This window comes from Hyla sarda, chromosome 4 (genome assembly GCF_029499605.1).
Source record: "Hyla sarda isolate aHylSar1 chromosome 4, aHylSar1.hap1, whole genome shotgun sequence".
In the NCBI taxonomy this organism is placed as follows: Eukaryota; Metazoa; Chordata; class Amphibia; order Anura; family Hylidae; genus Hyla; species Hyla sarda.
The window spans coordinates 341108692-341123938 of record NC_079192.1 but is presented as its reverse complement, the minus strand read 5'-3'; the positions used below and the strand labels follow the sequence as shown (position 1 = coordinate 341123938).

General features: G+C 43.1%; 1 protein-coding gene across 5 annotated transcripts in view; it reads right to left on the bottom strand.

Annotated features, from left to right (window-relative positions):
- The window catches only part of DOCK2 (dedicator of cytokinesis 2), an 850676-nt gene that overhangs the window by 121677 nt on the left and 713752 nt on the right, over positions 1 to 15247 (bottom strand). For all 5 annotated transcript variants that reach the window (XM_056516504.1, XM_056516506.1, XM_056516505.1 and 2 more), the window contains 4 exons: positions 14643 to 14791; positions 9939 to 10024; positions 6165 to 6321; positions 5334 to 5374 (listed from right to left, as the gene is read on the bottom strand). In XM_056516504.1, the coding sequence (XP_056372479.1) occupies positions 5334 to 5374; positions 6165 to 6321; positions 9939 to 10024; positions 14643 to 14791 (433 nt within the window). The remainder of the gene's footprint in view (positions 1 to 5333; positions 5375 to 6164; positions 6322 to 9938; positions 10025 to 14642; positions 14792 to 15247) is intronic.

The window sequence follows — 15247 nt, the reverse complement described above, 5'->3', positions numbered from 1 at the left end:
CGCCACTGATTGGCGCAGCAGGCTTAATCAGTATGTTCACCTGTGCACTCCCTACTTATACCTCACTTCCCCTGCACTCCCTCGCCGGATCTTGTTGCCATTGTGCCAGTGAAAGCGTTTCCTTGTGTGTTCCTAGCCTGTGTTCCAGACCTCCTGCCATTGCCCCTGACTACGATCCTTGCTGCCTGCCCTGACCTTCTAATACGTCCGACCTTGCTCTTGTCTAGTCCCTTGTACTGCGCTTATCTTCAGCAGTCAGAGAGGTTGAGCCGTTGCTGGTGGATACGACCTGGTTGCTACCGCCGCTGCAAGACCATCCCGCTTTGCGGCGGGCTCTGGTGAATACCAGTAGCAACTTAGAACCGGTCCACCAACACGGTCCACGCCAATCCCTCTCTGGCACAGAGGATCCACCTCCAGCCAGCTGAATCGTGACAGCTTCACTACCTACAGGAGGCTGGATTATGAGGAGACCATGTAGTGGCTGAATGCCACAGCCTGGAGGTGGCTGGAGCATGAGGAGACCATATAGTGGCTGAATGGCACATCATGGAATTGGCTGAAATATGTCACACCCTGGGGGTGGCTGAAGCATGAGGAGACCACATAGTGGCTTAATGGCAAAGCCTGGAGGTGGCTGAAGCATGAGGAGACCATATAATGTCTGAATGGCACAGCCTGGAATTGGCTGAAGCATGAGGAGACCATATAGTGGCTGAATGCCACAGCCTGGAGGTGGCTGAAACATGAAGAGACCATATAGTAGCTGAATGGCAAAGCCTGGAATTGGCTGAAGAATGAGGAGACCACATAGTGGCTGAATGCCACAGCCTGGAGGTGGCTGAAACATGAAGAGACCATATAGTTGCTGAATGGCACAGCCTGGAATTGGCTGAAGAATGAGGAGACCCCATAGTGGCTGAATGGCGCAGCCTGGAGTTGGCTGAACCATGAGGTGGTGCGGTGGGTGGCAATACCAGTACCTGGTGACGAAGGTGGGTGAGAAAAGGTCTGATGTAGAGGAATGTTTGTAACTGGGGAGCAGCACCTTAAATCTGTTTGGCACTAACCATATTTGTGAAGTGTTGGTGTGACACCATGGTCAATCTACTCTGATGCATCAGGCATTGGTGGGTAGAAATCCTGGCTGATCCATGCCTGATTCATCTTCACAAAGGTCAGTCTCTCCACATTTTTTGTGGATAGATGAGTTCTCCTTGGGGTGACTATGGCCCCCGCTGCACTAAACACCCGCTCTTATGGCACACTACTGGATGAGCAGGGTAGATTTTCCAGGGCAAACTCTGCTAGTTGCGGCCACAAATCAAGTTTGGCTGCCCAGAAGTCCAGCGGATCTTCAGGGTGTGTTGGCATGGTCATGTCAAGGTATGCCACCACCTGCTGGTTCAGATCCTGCTCCAGGTCTACTTGATGCTGATGAGTTGCTTCACTATGCGGCTGAAGAAAGGTACTCATCAGCGACTGTAGACTCAGCCTGCTGCTGATGGAGCTGGTACTGCTCCTGCCACCCCACCCCTCCCCAGCAGCCATGGCAGTGGTAGGTGAGCGCAGAGGGCCCCTCGAATCAGGCCTGCGAGAGGATGGATGATGGCGCTGGCTGATAGGCATCGGCCAACTGACTACGCAGGAAGTCTCTGTAGTAGGTCAGTTTGTCCTCCCTCTCAGTGGGTGTAAAAAAGTCCCCCATTTTGTGCCGGTAGCAAGGGTCCAATAAAATGGAGAGCCAGAAGTAATCCCGCTGCCAAATGGTGACAATTCGGCGGTCCCAATGCAAGCAAGTGAGCATGCATTGTGCCATTTGTGCACGTGACTCTGAGGGACTCCCTGCCTCCATCTCAACTGAATACTGCCACGGTGTGTCTGGGTCCTCTATCTCGCCTTCCTCATAACTCTCTAGCTCCTTTGGCTGCTCCTGCTCCTCCTCTCCTTTTAGATGACTAGAAAAACTGCCCATTTGGCAAAACCTAAACTGTACTCCACTGTGCCTGTCCCCCTCCTCCTCCTCCAGTTCAGCCCCCACAGGGCTTATGTTGCCTTGAGATGCAGGCGCCACGTCTCCATTGCCCTGACCAGCCATAGTTTCCAACACATGTTGTAGGAAATGAAGAGGTGGAATGACGTCGTTCATCCCGTAATCCTGGGGACTTACTAATAACGTGGCTTCCTCAAAGGGCCTGAGCAAACGGCAGGTGTCACGCATGAGCTGTAACTGGTTCACATTGAAGTTACTCAGGGGAGTACCCCTATCCGCTTGGATCATCAAGAAATCGGTGATGGCTTTTCTCGGTCCAACATATGGAGGGTAGAATACCAATATGTGGCAACGTCCCAAATCAGACTGTTGGGGGATACTGTTCTGACACTGCAGCTCAAGAAGGGTGTTCTTTGCGGTGTAGGAGTGGCTGAAGTGCATGCAAACTTTCCTTCCCATTGTTAGGATGTCTTGCAAATGGGGGGAACACTTCAGGAACCGCTTGACAACCAGATTGAACAGGTGTGCCATGCAGGGTGCATGGCTCAGCCTTCCCTGTCACAGCGCAGACAAGATGTTCTTTTCCGTTGTCAGTCACCATGGTTCCCATTTCCAGTTTTCATGGAGTAAGCCATGCTCCGATTTCTTTATGAATGACTTTTAGCAGTTCCTCCCGTGTGTGACTCCGTTCGCCAAGGCAAACTATGTGAAGAACAGCGTGACACCGCCGTGCCCTTCACACATTGTATGCTGTTTGGGCAGTGGAGGCTGAGGACACGGTTGAGGATGAGTCACACACTGTCACAGGACCGACGGCCTGAGAGTGTGGAGGTGGAAGCGGCATGACCTGTCCAAGTTGGTGTTGTGGCTGTGCAGGAACCACATTCATCCAGTGAGCCGTAAAGGGCATATATTGTCCCTGACCAAAGTTACAGCTCCAGAAGTTGTTGCTACTGTGCACTTTGGTACACACCGATAGGCTCAAAGACTGGACCACGTTCTCTTCCACAAAATTGTGCAGGGCTGGTACTGCCTTCTTTGCAAAGAAATAACGGCTTGGCACTCTCCGCCTCGGCTCGGCACAAGCCATCAGTTCTCTGAAAGGTGCAGAGTCCACCACTTAAAAAGGGAGGGACTGCAGCACCAGCAACTTAGACAGGAGCATATACAGCTTCTGCGCCGTTGGATGAGTGGCCGAATACTGTTGTCTCTTGGACATGCCTTCACCGATTGTTGGCAGAATGAATGACTAAAAGTAGGAGGAGCAGGAGCATCTGGAGCGACAGAAGGAGGGTATTAGACACAGCTCCCTTCGGCTGAGGTGATGGAGTCTTGGCTGGCTGAAAGAGGGAATGGCATGCCACTGGGTGAGGCAGCAGGCTGGACCACTACATCGGAGCCACGGTTCTCCCAGGCCACTTTATGGGGGCTCAGCATATGTTGACACAGGGCCGTGGTGCCAACATTGGGACCCTGGCCACACTTTACCTTCTGCCAACATATCCTGCATGTGGCTATGTTAATCTCCTCCGAATGCTTGATGACAAACTGACACACCGCCGAGCGCCGAGTAGCTGATTTTCCCACCAACAGTCTGCACTAATTGACTGCTACTGCTGCAGGAACCCCTATTCCAGAAACCCCTGTTCCACTACCTCCCGGGAAGGTAGGCTGCCGCAAAGCAGGTGGTCCCCCCAGGCACATTTGGCTCCAGAATTTCCACTTCTGCCACCATGCTGACTGCCAACCATGCTACTACCTTGCTGCCTCACGGGCAACCTGCAAACCTCTTCTCCTGATGATGATGAAGCCCCTTGTGCACTTGACTCCTAATTGCGATCTGCTTCATCATCATCAACAAGTGTCTGCACATCACTGATGCCCTCCTCAGGTTCCTCAACAGTGTCTGCTTTAGGACCCTGAACGCTGGCAACACCATCTCCCACGTCACTCTCCTCATCACTACTTGCCCGCCTAGCAGAGGAAGTGGTGGATGTCTCCTCCACTTCTTGGCTGGGCATTAGCTGCTGACTGTCCTCTATTAGATCATCCTCACTGAATAGTGGAGCTGAACCCACAGCATAAGATACTTCTTTAGGGGAGGGAACAGCATAGGACAGAGGCAATGGGAGGAGAGGGACTGCTACCGGGCCATGCCAACTGAGGGTTGTGTCTGAGGAACCCACCGACTGTTGACTGGGGGTATCAGATGTCACTTGTGATGAAGTGGATGACCACTCGCCCCTAGTCTGCTACAGCCACTGCCTGCGTCTGATGAATTTAGGCCTCTGCCACTCCTCTGAGCACGTCCTGGCACTTCTCTGCCTGACATACGCTTCACTACGCTTAAAACAGTATTTGTCTAGAACTAGTACTTTTGCCTGGACTTTCACAGTATGTAGGCCCTTGACAGATTAACAGGTACAAAATAGTACACTACTTAGATGTACATATGTGGTATGCATTTATGAGTGCAGAAAAATTTGCTACAGTACGCTTAAAAAAAAAAAGTATTTTTGCACAACACCAGCAGTACACAATTTCTGTGTACTACACCCAAAATTGCTCTCTCTCAAAGATTATAAGGAAAGGACTGCTGGGTATTATACCATCTACAGACTAGTTTAACCAGCAGACCATTTGTTGTGGAAAAAAAGACACAGAATTGTGCTGAAAAATTTTTCCTCAATCCTCTTAAGGTTCATCAAGATGAGCCAGCTTGTTGAAATGTATGAGGCAAAACACATCTCTCTGCCCCTCTCTGTAATACAATGCTATATCAAGTGACTGGGAGGTTAATGGCTGCAGTAAAAAAATATTTTCTGTGCAAAAATGCACTGCTCTCTGTCCACCAGAAAACTGGTGAGACTAGGAGGTGAAATGCTGCTGGAAGAAGATTTTCTGTGTGACACACACACAGAGGACATCGTCCTATCTCCCTGCAGTGTAATGAATGAAGTGACTGGCCACAATATGGCTGCCGATTATATAGGGCTGTGATATCACAGGGGTGACAGGCTGCTGATAGGCTGCATTTTGCATGTGATTCAGGGTCATCCCGCCTACCCTTGTTCCCGCCTTCCCAGAGTTCCTTGCCTTATGTGCTGACATGTGGATCCGCCATTTTAGATGCCCTGGAGCCTGGACCGCACTAAATGGAGTTTAATGAAGCGATTCACGCAATAGAATCGCGGCGATATTCGCATTTGTTGTGAATCAAATTTTTCCTGAAATTCGTAACGAATTCTGATTTGTCCACTTCGATTCGATCATCTCTAATTGTTATGTTTAAAAGTCTAATAATAAAGCAACAGAATATCATTACAAAATATTTTCTTACCTGATGTACATTGCTTCCCGATTAATATCTTTGTAGAAGTTCTTTAGGAAAAAAAATTATATTGCCCATAAAACACTGCATTATTTTACACATGTTTTTGTTAACAAAAAAATACAAAATAACACAAGATTGGTTTATCAAAATATCAATGATCAATCTTATTTGATGTAAATGCTAAAAGTATTTGTTACATGAATGACCCTGAAATGACCTCTAGGCATTAAAGCTGGCTATATTACTAAACTTCCTACCACTCAAGGAATGGCAAATACTCTATCAGCAATCTTCAAGAGCAAGTCACTGTCATCTGTGAACAAGGTGTCAAGATGAACATTTCTTACTTTCCAATTTTTTTTTTATGAATAAAAAATAACAGTGATACCAAACCTAGCAGTGAATTGTTAGAGCACTGTACACACTATGAGTTACAGTACTGATGCAAACATACTTCTTATGTTGGACAAGTGGCTAGAGCCGAGGTAATGTGCAACTAAATATGGCTGGCACAAAGTTACTTTGTGCACGACATGATTCGCACTTCTGAGACAGAGTCCCTACGATTAAGGCAGAAAATAAAAGAATAGGAAATCATATTTTGTTTTTCCAGTCTCCTTACACGCTCCCCATTAAGTTTAGTTACTACGGTGGCACAGAGTAGCAGGAAGCAGCATGAGTATTTATGAGGGAAGAACCTCTTTGAACACAGCAGTAATCCTTAATTATATGTTTGCCACTGAATTCCGCTGTCTCTTACTGTATACTTTGAATACTGTATGTTTATTCATGAGAATCTTAATCTTCCGGGCTTGCATGAAAAATAACACAACTCACCAATAAGTTGACTGTGCAGCTCATCCGGTTGTCTTTGCTCTCATCAGTCACCACCGCCCTGTAATCCAATAACCTCTCCAACAGGCCTTTTATCAGAGTCACAAAGCTTTCCACTGCCTCAAAGATGGAAGGATGGTTTGCAGCGTAATCCAGCAATCTGAAGGAACATGACAAAAAGGAAAATGAACAGATTTTGTTAGCCAAGGCTATACAAGGCTCATGTATCACAGACAACTTTTATTGTGCTTTGCATTTAAATATCCATTGCTTATAAAACCTTATCCTGCTTCTCTTTTATTGCAGATGAGTTGGCGCACAGATGTCAGTAACATACCGACTACCATCAGATAATTTCCAAACACGCTGATATGTGCTATTTTATTGAAGGGGCTGAAACGGCTTTAACGGATTGGATTCTACATGTTGTCCTTCAATTTGTACCAAATTCATATCATTTGCTTTTTGTCTTTTAGCTATTGGTTTATATCATCTGGCAGACTAATTTATTGTCCTGTGCTCTGCGCAGCTGGTAAATGGATGTAACAATACACCATGCATCATAGAGCTGGCTTAAATAGGGGTTTCAAAGCTGGGATTGGAAGGGGACAAATTTGGGGAAGTGAGTGCTGTCCCTCTAAATCTCAAAGAGTGAGCGTGCATGGTCCCTGTAGGCCAGAACATGAAATGAGAAGACTGAGCAACAGTGGGTTACAGCAGCCAGGAGCAGCAAGCGGGATATGGAGCAGGACCTGGTGGCATGGGCAAGAGGTATGACACTGTTAGGAGTCAATCTCAGCTGTTACCGACCTAAACCAGGGCACAGAGCAGGACCAGGCGGCACAGGCAAGAGGTATGACACTGTTAGGAGTCAATCTCTGCTGTTATCGACTTAAACCAGGACACAGAGCAGAACCAGGTGGCGCAGGCAAGAGGTATGATGCTGGTGGGAGCCAATCACCGCTGTTAAAGATATAAACCAAACCCATTTAGTATTTTTCTTTTTGGAACATGTTTCCAACAGTAGGTCCTTTTTTTCCCTTTTTTAAAGAAACAGCAGAAATAGAATAATTATTTCCTGATTTTAAAATGCTGACACTTCACAAAGAGAAAAATACGACTGCAATAAGAGTGAAACGCAAATATTAAAATGTGCTAAGCCATCACCTTAAAGGGTAACAGAAAAGGGAAAGTAATGCACAGCAGATGTTAAGACACTGTATCACACTATTATAGCAATTATTCTTCTCATTTTTCCCAAGATCTGCAATTTTGTTCCCACTCGATCAAGATAATGTTATTAACAGACAGTTGTAAACCTAACCAGCCAATTCCCCTAATTTCAAAGCAACACATTCTTTCTTCCATAACAACAAATAGATTGAGCCAATAAGTAGTTTAATTAAAGCTACAGAACCGGAACAATTAAATGCATTATATTGATCTGCTAGATAAACGATAAAGTTCACAAGTATGGGTTAAAGAAATATAAGTATGTTTTACGACACTTTATTTTGCTGTTGGAATCTCCTGCTTCCATGACTGGCCATGCAAAGTGTACACCAAGTTAATGTTCTTCAGTTTATTTCATAACCTTATTTAACTCCTGGAGTCAAATGAGATTATAAAACAAACTTTAAGATAAACTTTTTAACAACCCCTAAAAATGTTTATATTTTATTGTCATTAAATAGCCTAGGGTGCCCGGATCAAACAGCGTATTATAGTTCCTTCATACGTCCTACTTTACCGGAGATATGAGGGTTCAAAGACCCTCTGACAGGAATTATACGGTCAGTATATAATCCTGCCCATCACTCCCAATTTTAAAAATGAGTTCAAGCCCATCTGACTGATTCCCTGAATTGTCAGACAAACTATAAACCTTCTATCTCAGGAACAGGAGGGTGTATCAAGAAAAAGTAAAAAGGTGTGTAATCAGAGCCATCTAACCTATTTAAAGGGGTTATCCACGATAAGATGATTTTACTATGCACCTGCCAGACAGTAAAGGACATGCCTAGGAAGCATCCGTGCTTGTCTTTGGGTTAAATGGCTATGTTGTGAGATTACCATATCGCTGTGGCTATCTTTTTGTAAACTGGGTATTTCCTGTTGAAGTTCGTTCTCTCAAACTACAAATCCCATAGTTCCTTGTTTGTAAGTGTGAGGTCCCTTTTCTTCCCTCCCACACATTAGCCACCCAACCCATTGAAACACAAATGAGCTGCATTTCATTCAAAAGAACAGTGTTTTCTAACCAGGGTGCCTACAGCTGTCGCAAAATGAACTCTCTCCAACCCAGCAGTTGCTTCACCCATTGAAGCAGGACAGGTTCCCATTGCACACCTGACTAGTGATGTCATGTCTCGGCCGCACTGCAACACAGGAAAACCTGAGACCTGAGTGATTTTATATGCTGTTAATCTTATTTATTGTTTTTTTTTTTTGGGGGGGATGGCCATAGGTTATTGACCTTTTTATTGTGACACAGGTGTAATCAGCCAGCTCACCTCCATGTCCGGCCAAAGCAAACAAAGGTGTGGATGCACCCAGCAAACTGTAAACAAGTATTTCCAGCATGGCAGCTTCTCTTATGAACTTCCAGCTTTATTGTAATATAAATAATCCAACACACAGGACAGGAGAATGGTTACCTTATTATTGATACACATATGTATGAGCAGATAAGAACCATTTGGCCCATCTAGTCTGCTATAACATCTAACTGGCACCCTAATATATAAGGGTGTGCAGAGTCATAACACCATCTAGCCAATGAAAGTATGAAAAGAAGTATATTAGGTTATTTTATAATAAATTAATCCTTAATTGTGTAATCCAAGCCTGGGGGGGCCATGTATGACTGTTAAAATTATTACAATTCATGTACCTGTGATACTGTACATAGTTATGCTGTTAACTTGCAGGAAAATATGAGATTATAGTTGCCCCTATATTGAGAAAAGGTAATTTCATCTACGGTACAAACTATTGTTTCATTATAAAAGATTGGTGGTTTCCATGTGGTTAGCAACATGGCAGTGGTTAATTACACCCTATACACCATGCCGCTAGGTGTACACACAGAGACTAGGAAAAAAAAAACAGCAGGTGACTGTGGGTAGAAGGTGCTGTGTTCATGTCACCATTTGAGGGGGGGGGGGGGGGGGGGTGTTGTTGGAGCCTTCAATCCACCAGGTTTTTTTTTACCAGGGTTGTTATTGGGCTGATGCTCCACTAAACTGGATTCCTTAGCTACTAACTGTTGCTGGGGCTTCTAAAACTGCGACTGTGAGGGTTTTGCATGTTTCCCAAAGCAGGAGTTGTTGATAAACAAAGACCATCTTTGTAACAAAAAGGTGACAGTAGGTCTGTAGAGCTATAGCCATGAGTGGAAAATGTTGTGGATAGGCAGTGACTGTAATAAGAAAGCCATGTGACAGACCGCGAGAGTAAAAGAACTGAGTTACAAGCCCCAGCCTGTTCAACTGCTGTGACTAAACAGTATGCCTCGAGGTGAGAACTATTAAGAATACATGCCTTGTAAATGTTGTAACCATCAAACCAATTGCCTCTGACAGGTAGGGTAATTTTGAGATTGAATGGACTACTGTGGACTATGTGTGTTATCATTGCTGTGCCCTGTCCTCATGTGGGTTGGTCACTGCTTGATCCCTCACTTACCACCCTTGCCTGACACTTCTCACTATTAAAAAAGCATAATGTGGGCTAACACCATTCATAATTAGATACATATATTGTTTCTTTACTCACATTGTTTCAAAAAGTTGCATGTACTGCCAGTCACCTCGCCCTCCTTCAACTTCATGGTCCAGTTTCAGTATTATCTCATTCTCAAACTGTACAAAAAGGTAACAAGATTAGTGACATCACTTTTTACAATTCTTTAATGAGCATAATTCATACCTCCGACATGCAGCATCTATCACATACTGTATGTACTACATATCTAGGCATGCAAATGTACTCACAGAGTATAACCATAGAATGCATGGAATTGATACGAAAAACAAAATAATAATGTCTTCTAGGCCAGATTCACACATTCATTTTTTAAGCAGTTTTCTTAGCAAAACAGAGGAGTAGAGAAGAGTATACATCTTTCCTTCATACCATTCTTTTGTGTCTTTGCTTAAAAAGGACCTGTCATCAGATTTTAGCATAAATAATGTGGGGCAACGCGTTATATATGGTAAAATCTTCTTCCTCACTATCCCTGGGAGATGATCCTGCCCGCAAGGATGGTGAGGCTATGTAGTTTAAAGGGGTTATCCACCATAAGGTGACATTAGTACTTGCCTATCAGACAGTAATGAACATGCTTAGGAAGGATCTGTGCTTGTCTTGGGGCTAAATGGCTGTGTTGTGAGTCCACCATAATGCTGCTGCTTTCTTTTTGTGAAATGGCTATTTCCTGTTGAAGTTTCTTCCTTCCAACTTCAAGTCCCAGTATCCCCTGTTTGTAAGTGTGAGGTCATTTCTCTCCCTCCCACACATCAGCCACCCAACCAATTGCAGTACAGCTGCAGCCCTGTGGAGGATGATCTACCCCCACTCCCAGCGGTTGCTCCACCCATTGAAATACAGACAGGCTCCCTTTCAACACCTGATTTAGGGACACATTGTCTCGGGCCACACTGCAACCTGGGAAAAGCTGAGACAACCCTCATTTTGTATGCTGATTAAAATAAACATCATGGCAATGATCACATAAGAATTTCTAGACCAGCTATCAAGCACACATTATGAACTACACTAACTTTACAGTCCCAAATAAAAAAAATCCCAGAATATCCCTTTTACCACTGGCCATGTAAGTAGTCTTCTGGGTGGGGAGCTATATACACCTAGTCCCGCTGCTCCAGCTGTAATCACACCTCCTCAGCATGATTGACAGCCCAGGCATGGTTCCATAATTGCTCTGCTTCGCCTTCTTAGGTAGCTGAATGGGGACAAGGGCTGTCCATCACGCTGAGTAGGCATGATTACAGCTAGAAGATGGGACTAGGTGAGTATAGCTCCCTGCCCAGGGGACTACTTACGGGGCCAGCGGGGAATACTTTTAAACTTTATATCTTATCTCGCTTTGTGGAAGTGGCAGGCTTCAGAAATGACCATTGTTATAAGAATATTTCCTAACATGTGCAGTTCATCCTTACTGCGGCACACATGCAGAGAGTTTTCTGGCTGCAGCGACAGCTTTACTGCCTCACTGTAATGTGCCATCAGTGATCTAAGAGTACTGGCTGTCAAGCATAGAAGGAGAGGTGAGGGAGGTAAGCGGGGAGAGGAGTTGCGGACCTGAATCTTCAGAGCATTTTTTTCCAATATTGGCACCACAGACAAGCTAATTACATATACCTTTACTGTCATTGTTACCAGTGCTACATAACCATGCTAAAAGGTATGTATTGTATTTCTAAGTGACAGATTCCCTTAAATGTATTTTGTCTGGTTTATCTAAACTTCTACCTAAAATAAGGGCACAACTTTAAATAAACACTTGTTGGGGTGCTAACTTCTATAATGTGGTCTACATAGTTTGTTTTACCAAGTCACCAGCCAAATTTTGGAATGTACAGTATGTTCGTAATATAGAAAAATCTTTTGACTGCACATTGGCATCTCCTATGTTCTCCATTTACAAGCTCAAAATGTTTTTGTTTTTTTCAAAGCAACCCAACTGGTACGCTGCCTAGTATTTCTATTGCGAAACAGATAAATTACTGAAAATGCCGTATAGCACCTCTGGCAGGCATAAGGTGCAGCTCAAGTATTAAATATCTTTAGATTTCTCCTTGGAATAGCAGCAGTGCATTTCACAGTTCAGACCTGCCACTGTTAACCTCTATATGATTGATGGCAACCGTGTTCAATGCTATGAAACACTGGTGAAGATATAAAGGTACCTAGAGGCCAGAGCTTTATACATATTGCATTTGGATTAGCAGTTAAAAGCAATATATTATCAGATAATGACCTATTCTTTATATCAAATAATTTTGTTAAACATATATTTTTTTTAAATTTGTGGTGATGTCTTTTTCCCTGGTCTCTATAGTAAAAAAAAAAAAATCTGAAACCTTGAAGTTTTCATTCTGGCCACTGTGTTTCATAATACGCGGACACTTAAATTATCTTCAGTAGTCATCTCAAGATCATCAAAGATAGCATTACAATGAAGGGTAACAGTTATATATAGATAACATAGGAGCGACAGGTGAGGACAGGTGAAGAACACATCTCTCCTCCTCCCCCTTTCTTCAGTAACCTCTGCACAAGTCATAGGACATTCCAAGAACACCCTCACATAGAGGTCAGCAGCAGACTACATTTTCTAACAGTCTATGTGGCTTCTGTAAAACATACAGTATGAAGCAGCTCTGTAACAATGACAAAACAACTATAATACAAACAAATGACTACCAGTGAATAAAAACAGATTATCAAAACGATTATGTATTAGTATCTAGTCCTTAATAGTAACAAAAATTATAAGTAAGACATTTTCTTTAAAACTGCATTCATTTTATAGGGACAGTTTGGTATAGACCTTAAAGGCCCCTTTAAGGTCTATACCAAACTGTCCCTATAAAACAAAGGCAGTTTTAAAGACAGGCTTGTCAAAAAATGTCCACGGTCAGGGAGTGGAAAAAAAGTCTTATACTTACCTCTCAGACTGCTCTTAGTTAAAGGGGTCCTCCGCCCCTAGACATCTTATCCCCTATCCAAAGGATCTCGATCTCAGCTGCGGCACCACAGACATCCGGTGCAACTTTGCTCCATGACGGATGACTGGCGATGCGGGGCGGAGGCTCTTGACATCACGGTCACGCCCCATTTGTGACTTCATGGCCACGCTCTCTCTATACAAGTCTATGGGAGGGGGCTTTACTTCCATAGACTTGTATTGAGGGGGCATGGCATCACGAGCCTCTGGCGCTGCACCTGATGCTCTAAACGAACGGGTGCAGCAGGGAGATTGTGAGGTTCCCCACTGGCGGGAACCCTGTGATCAGACATCTTATCTCCTTTCCTTTGGATGGGGATAAGATGTCTAGGGGCAGAGTACCCCTTTAAGCTCTTAAATTAGGAGACTGTACAGCACACATTTCTCCCAGTTCCTTTAAGTCATTGACCAGGGTCTGAACAATCAGACCCAGACTGATCAACACTTTTGATATGTCCCTATGACATATGAAAAGTTTTTTTCTTGAAATGAGAGTGCCCATTTAAATTACTTTATTTGTCTTTGGTGTACAGGTACTACAGTGATTCTCTTTCTACCTACATTTAGATATTGAGAGGAGCAGTATTCCTACTTGGTACTGTATATCCTAACCTACTTTAAACACTTGGCTGATAAATTAGACGAGTCCGCTCTGATCTTTTATCATCACTTTTCAGTTGTTACTATATATTTTAATTGAATTCATAAGACCATTAAAGGTATTGTCTATTAAAAAAATGAATACCTAATCAGGTCCCATGTTCAGGACCCCCATCAGTTAACCAGAGTGAACAAGTAAAGTCTTTGGAGAACCTGGCACTACCAGGCATTGCAGAGACAACCAATTCGTTTGAATGGCCACACTGTAATTCTTCTTTTATCCTGTGGTGACCTTGCTGTGGATTTTGTACATTTGCTGCTAGGTTACCCTAAGGGTCCCAGCAGCAACATGCCTTATGATCAGGGGTAGGTTCCTTCAAGAGACAGTCGGAGTTTGAGTCCACTGCCTATCTTTGAAAACAGTTAAGAGAAGCTCTTGGCTAAGTACTTCACTCCCAACCTTGTTTTTTTAGTATTACTGCTGGAGACCATCTCCATTATAAGTCTATTCAGTCTGTCTCCTGCAGTGGGATGGATGTGTCAATTTTTTTTTTTTTTTTAAAGGAACAGTTGACACATTATTATTATTAATAATAATAATTTAAAAAACTGGGCTCACTGTAGATCCTCATGTTACTCTACTAGTTTTAGTTCATTTTAAATTATTTTGTCTCACTTTGAACCCATGTACATGTATTTTTCCCTTCCCAAGTTACTGCAAAACTGCACATAGTTTGTGTCATTGTAGCTAAGGCTATGGATTCTTAAGGCATACTTCCAGCTACCGGATACCATTTATTACTGTATGTTCAGACAGCCTGTGCCTTCTTGACCATGCTGCTGATAGTAAATGATTGCTCTTGGTATGCTTTCTCTTGCCTTATGAGGATCTATTGTTTCTCCCCAAGAGATAAAGTAAAAGCGGAGAAAACAAAACATATTTTATAACACAGAATAATAGCTTTACAAGGAAGGAACTAATGAGTTTTAGCCAAGTACACACTGTTACATTACTGACCGAGCGGACAATACAAGATAAGCTGCTGAAAAAAGTAAGTGAAAATCGTGTTAAACCATTGCATTTCATGATATCACATAATATATCTATGCCCTAGGTCTTGTATTACCTTTTTAAAATCTCCATGTCTTTGGTATTCGCATAGCATCATATCAAAGAAGATTGGGATTGTGGCTTTGCGTAATTCACCTTCAGGTATGAGAGTCATTTCTAGAATAGGTCCAACCATTCCAGGAATGAAGCAAATTTTGTTCTGACCTACCACAGAGAAAAAAAATAAAAAAATGATTATAATATATATATATATATATATTTTTTATGTATTTATATTTAGTACAACTGTTAGTAACAGATTTATTGTAGCGCTATAATGTATATAAAATACATTATATTATTTGGGCCATACAAATACCTGCCATGCATCTCTTTCTATAACTTTCAATAGTTGATCTAGCATTAACAATGCAATCTCCATATTTAAAACTAATATTACTATTAATGAGAATTATGTTCAGCAACAAATTTGGTTCAGTATATCAGACTGCTCTGACATGAGATAAGGAAAATCTTATGATAAATGTGGCAGCTTTACAAATGGCCTGTCCAATGCAACAATACAGAAAGGAACATATCTTCATAGTATTTAATGCATCTAATGACTTCATCGAGTCAGCAGTAATTGTACAAAGCTGAAAATGTGTAAAAATCAATGCC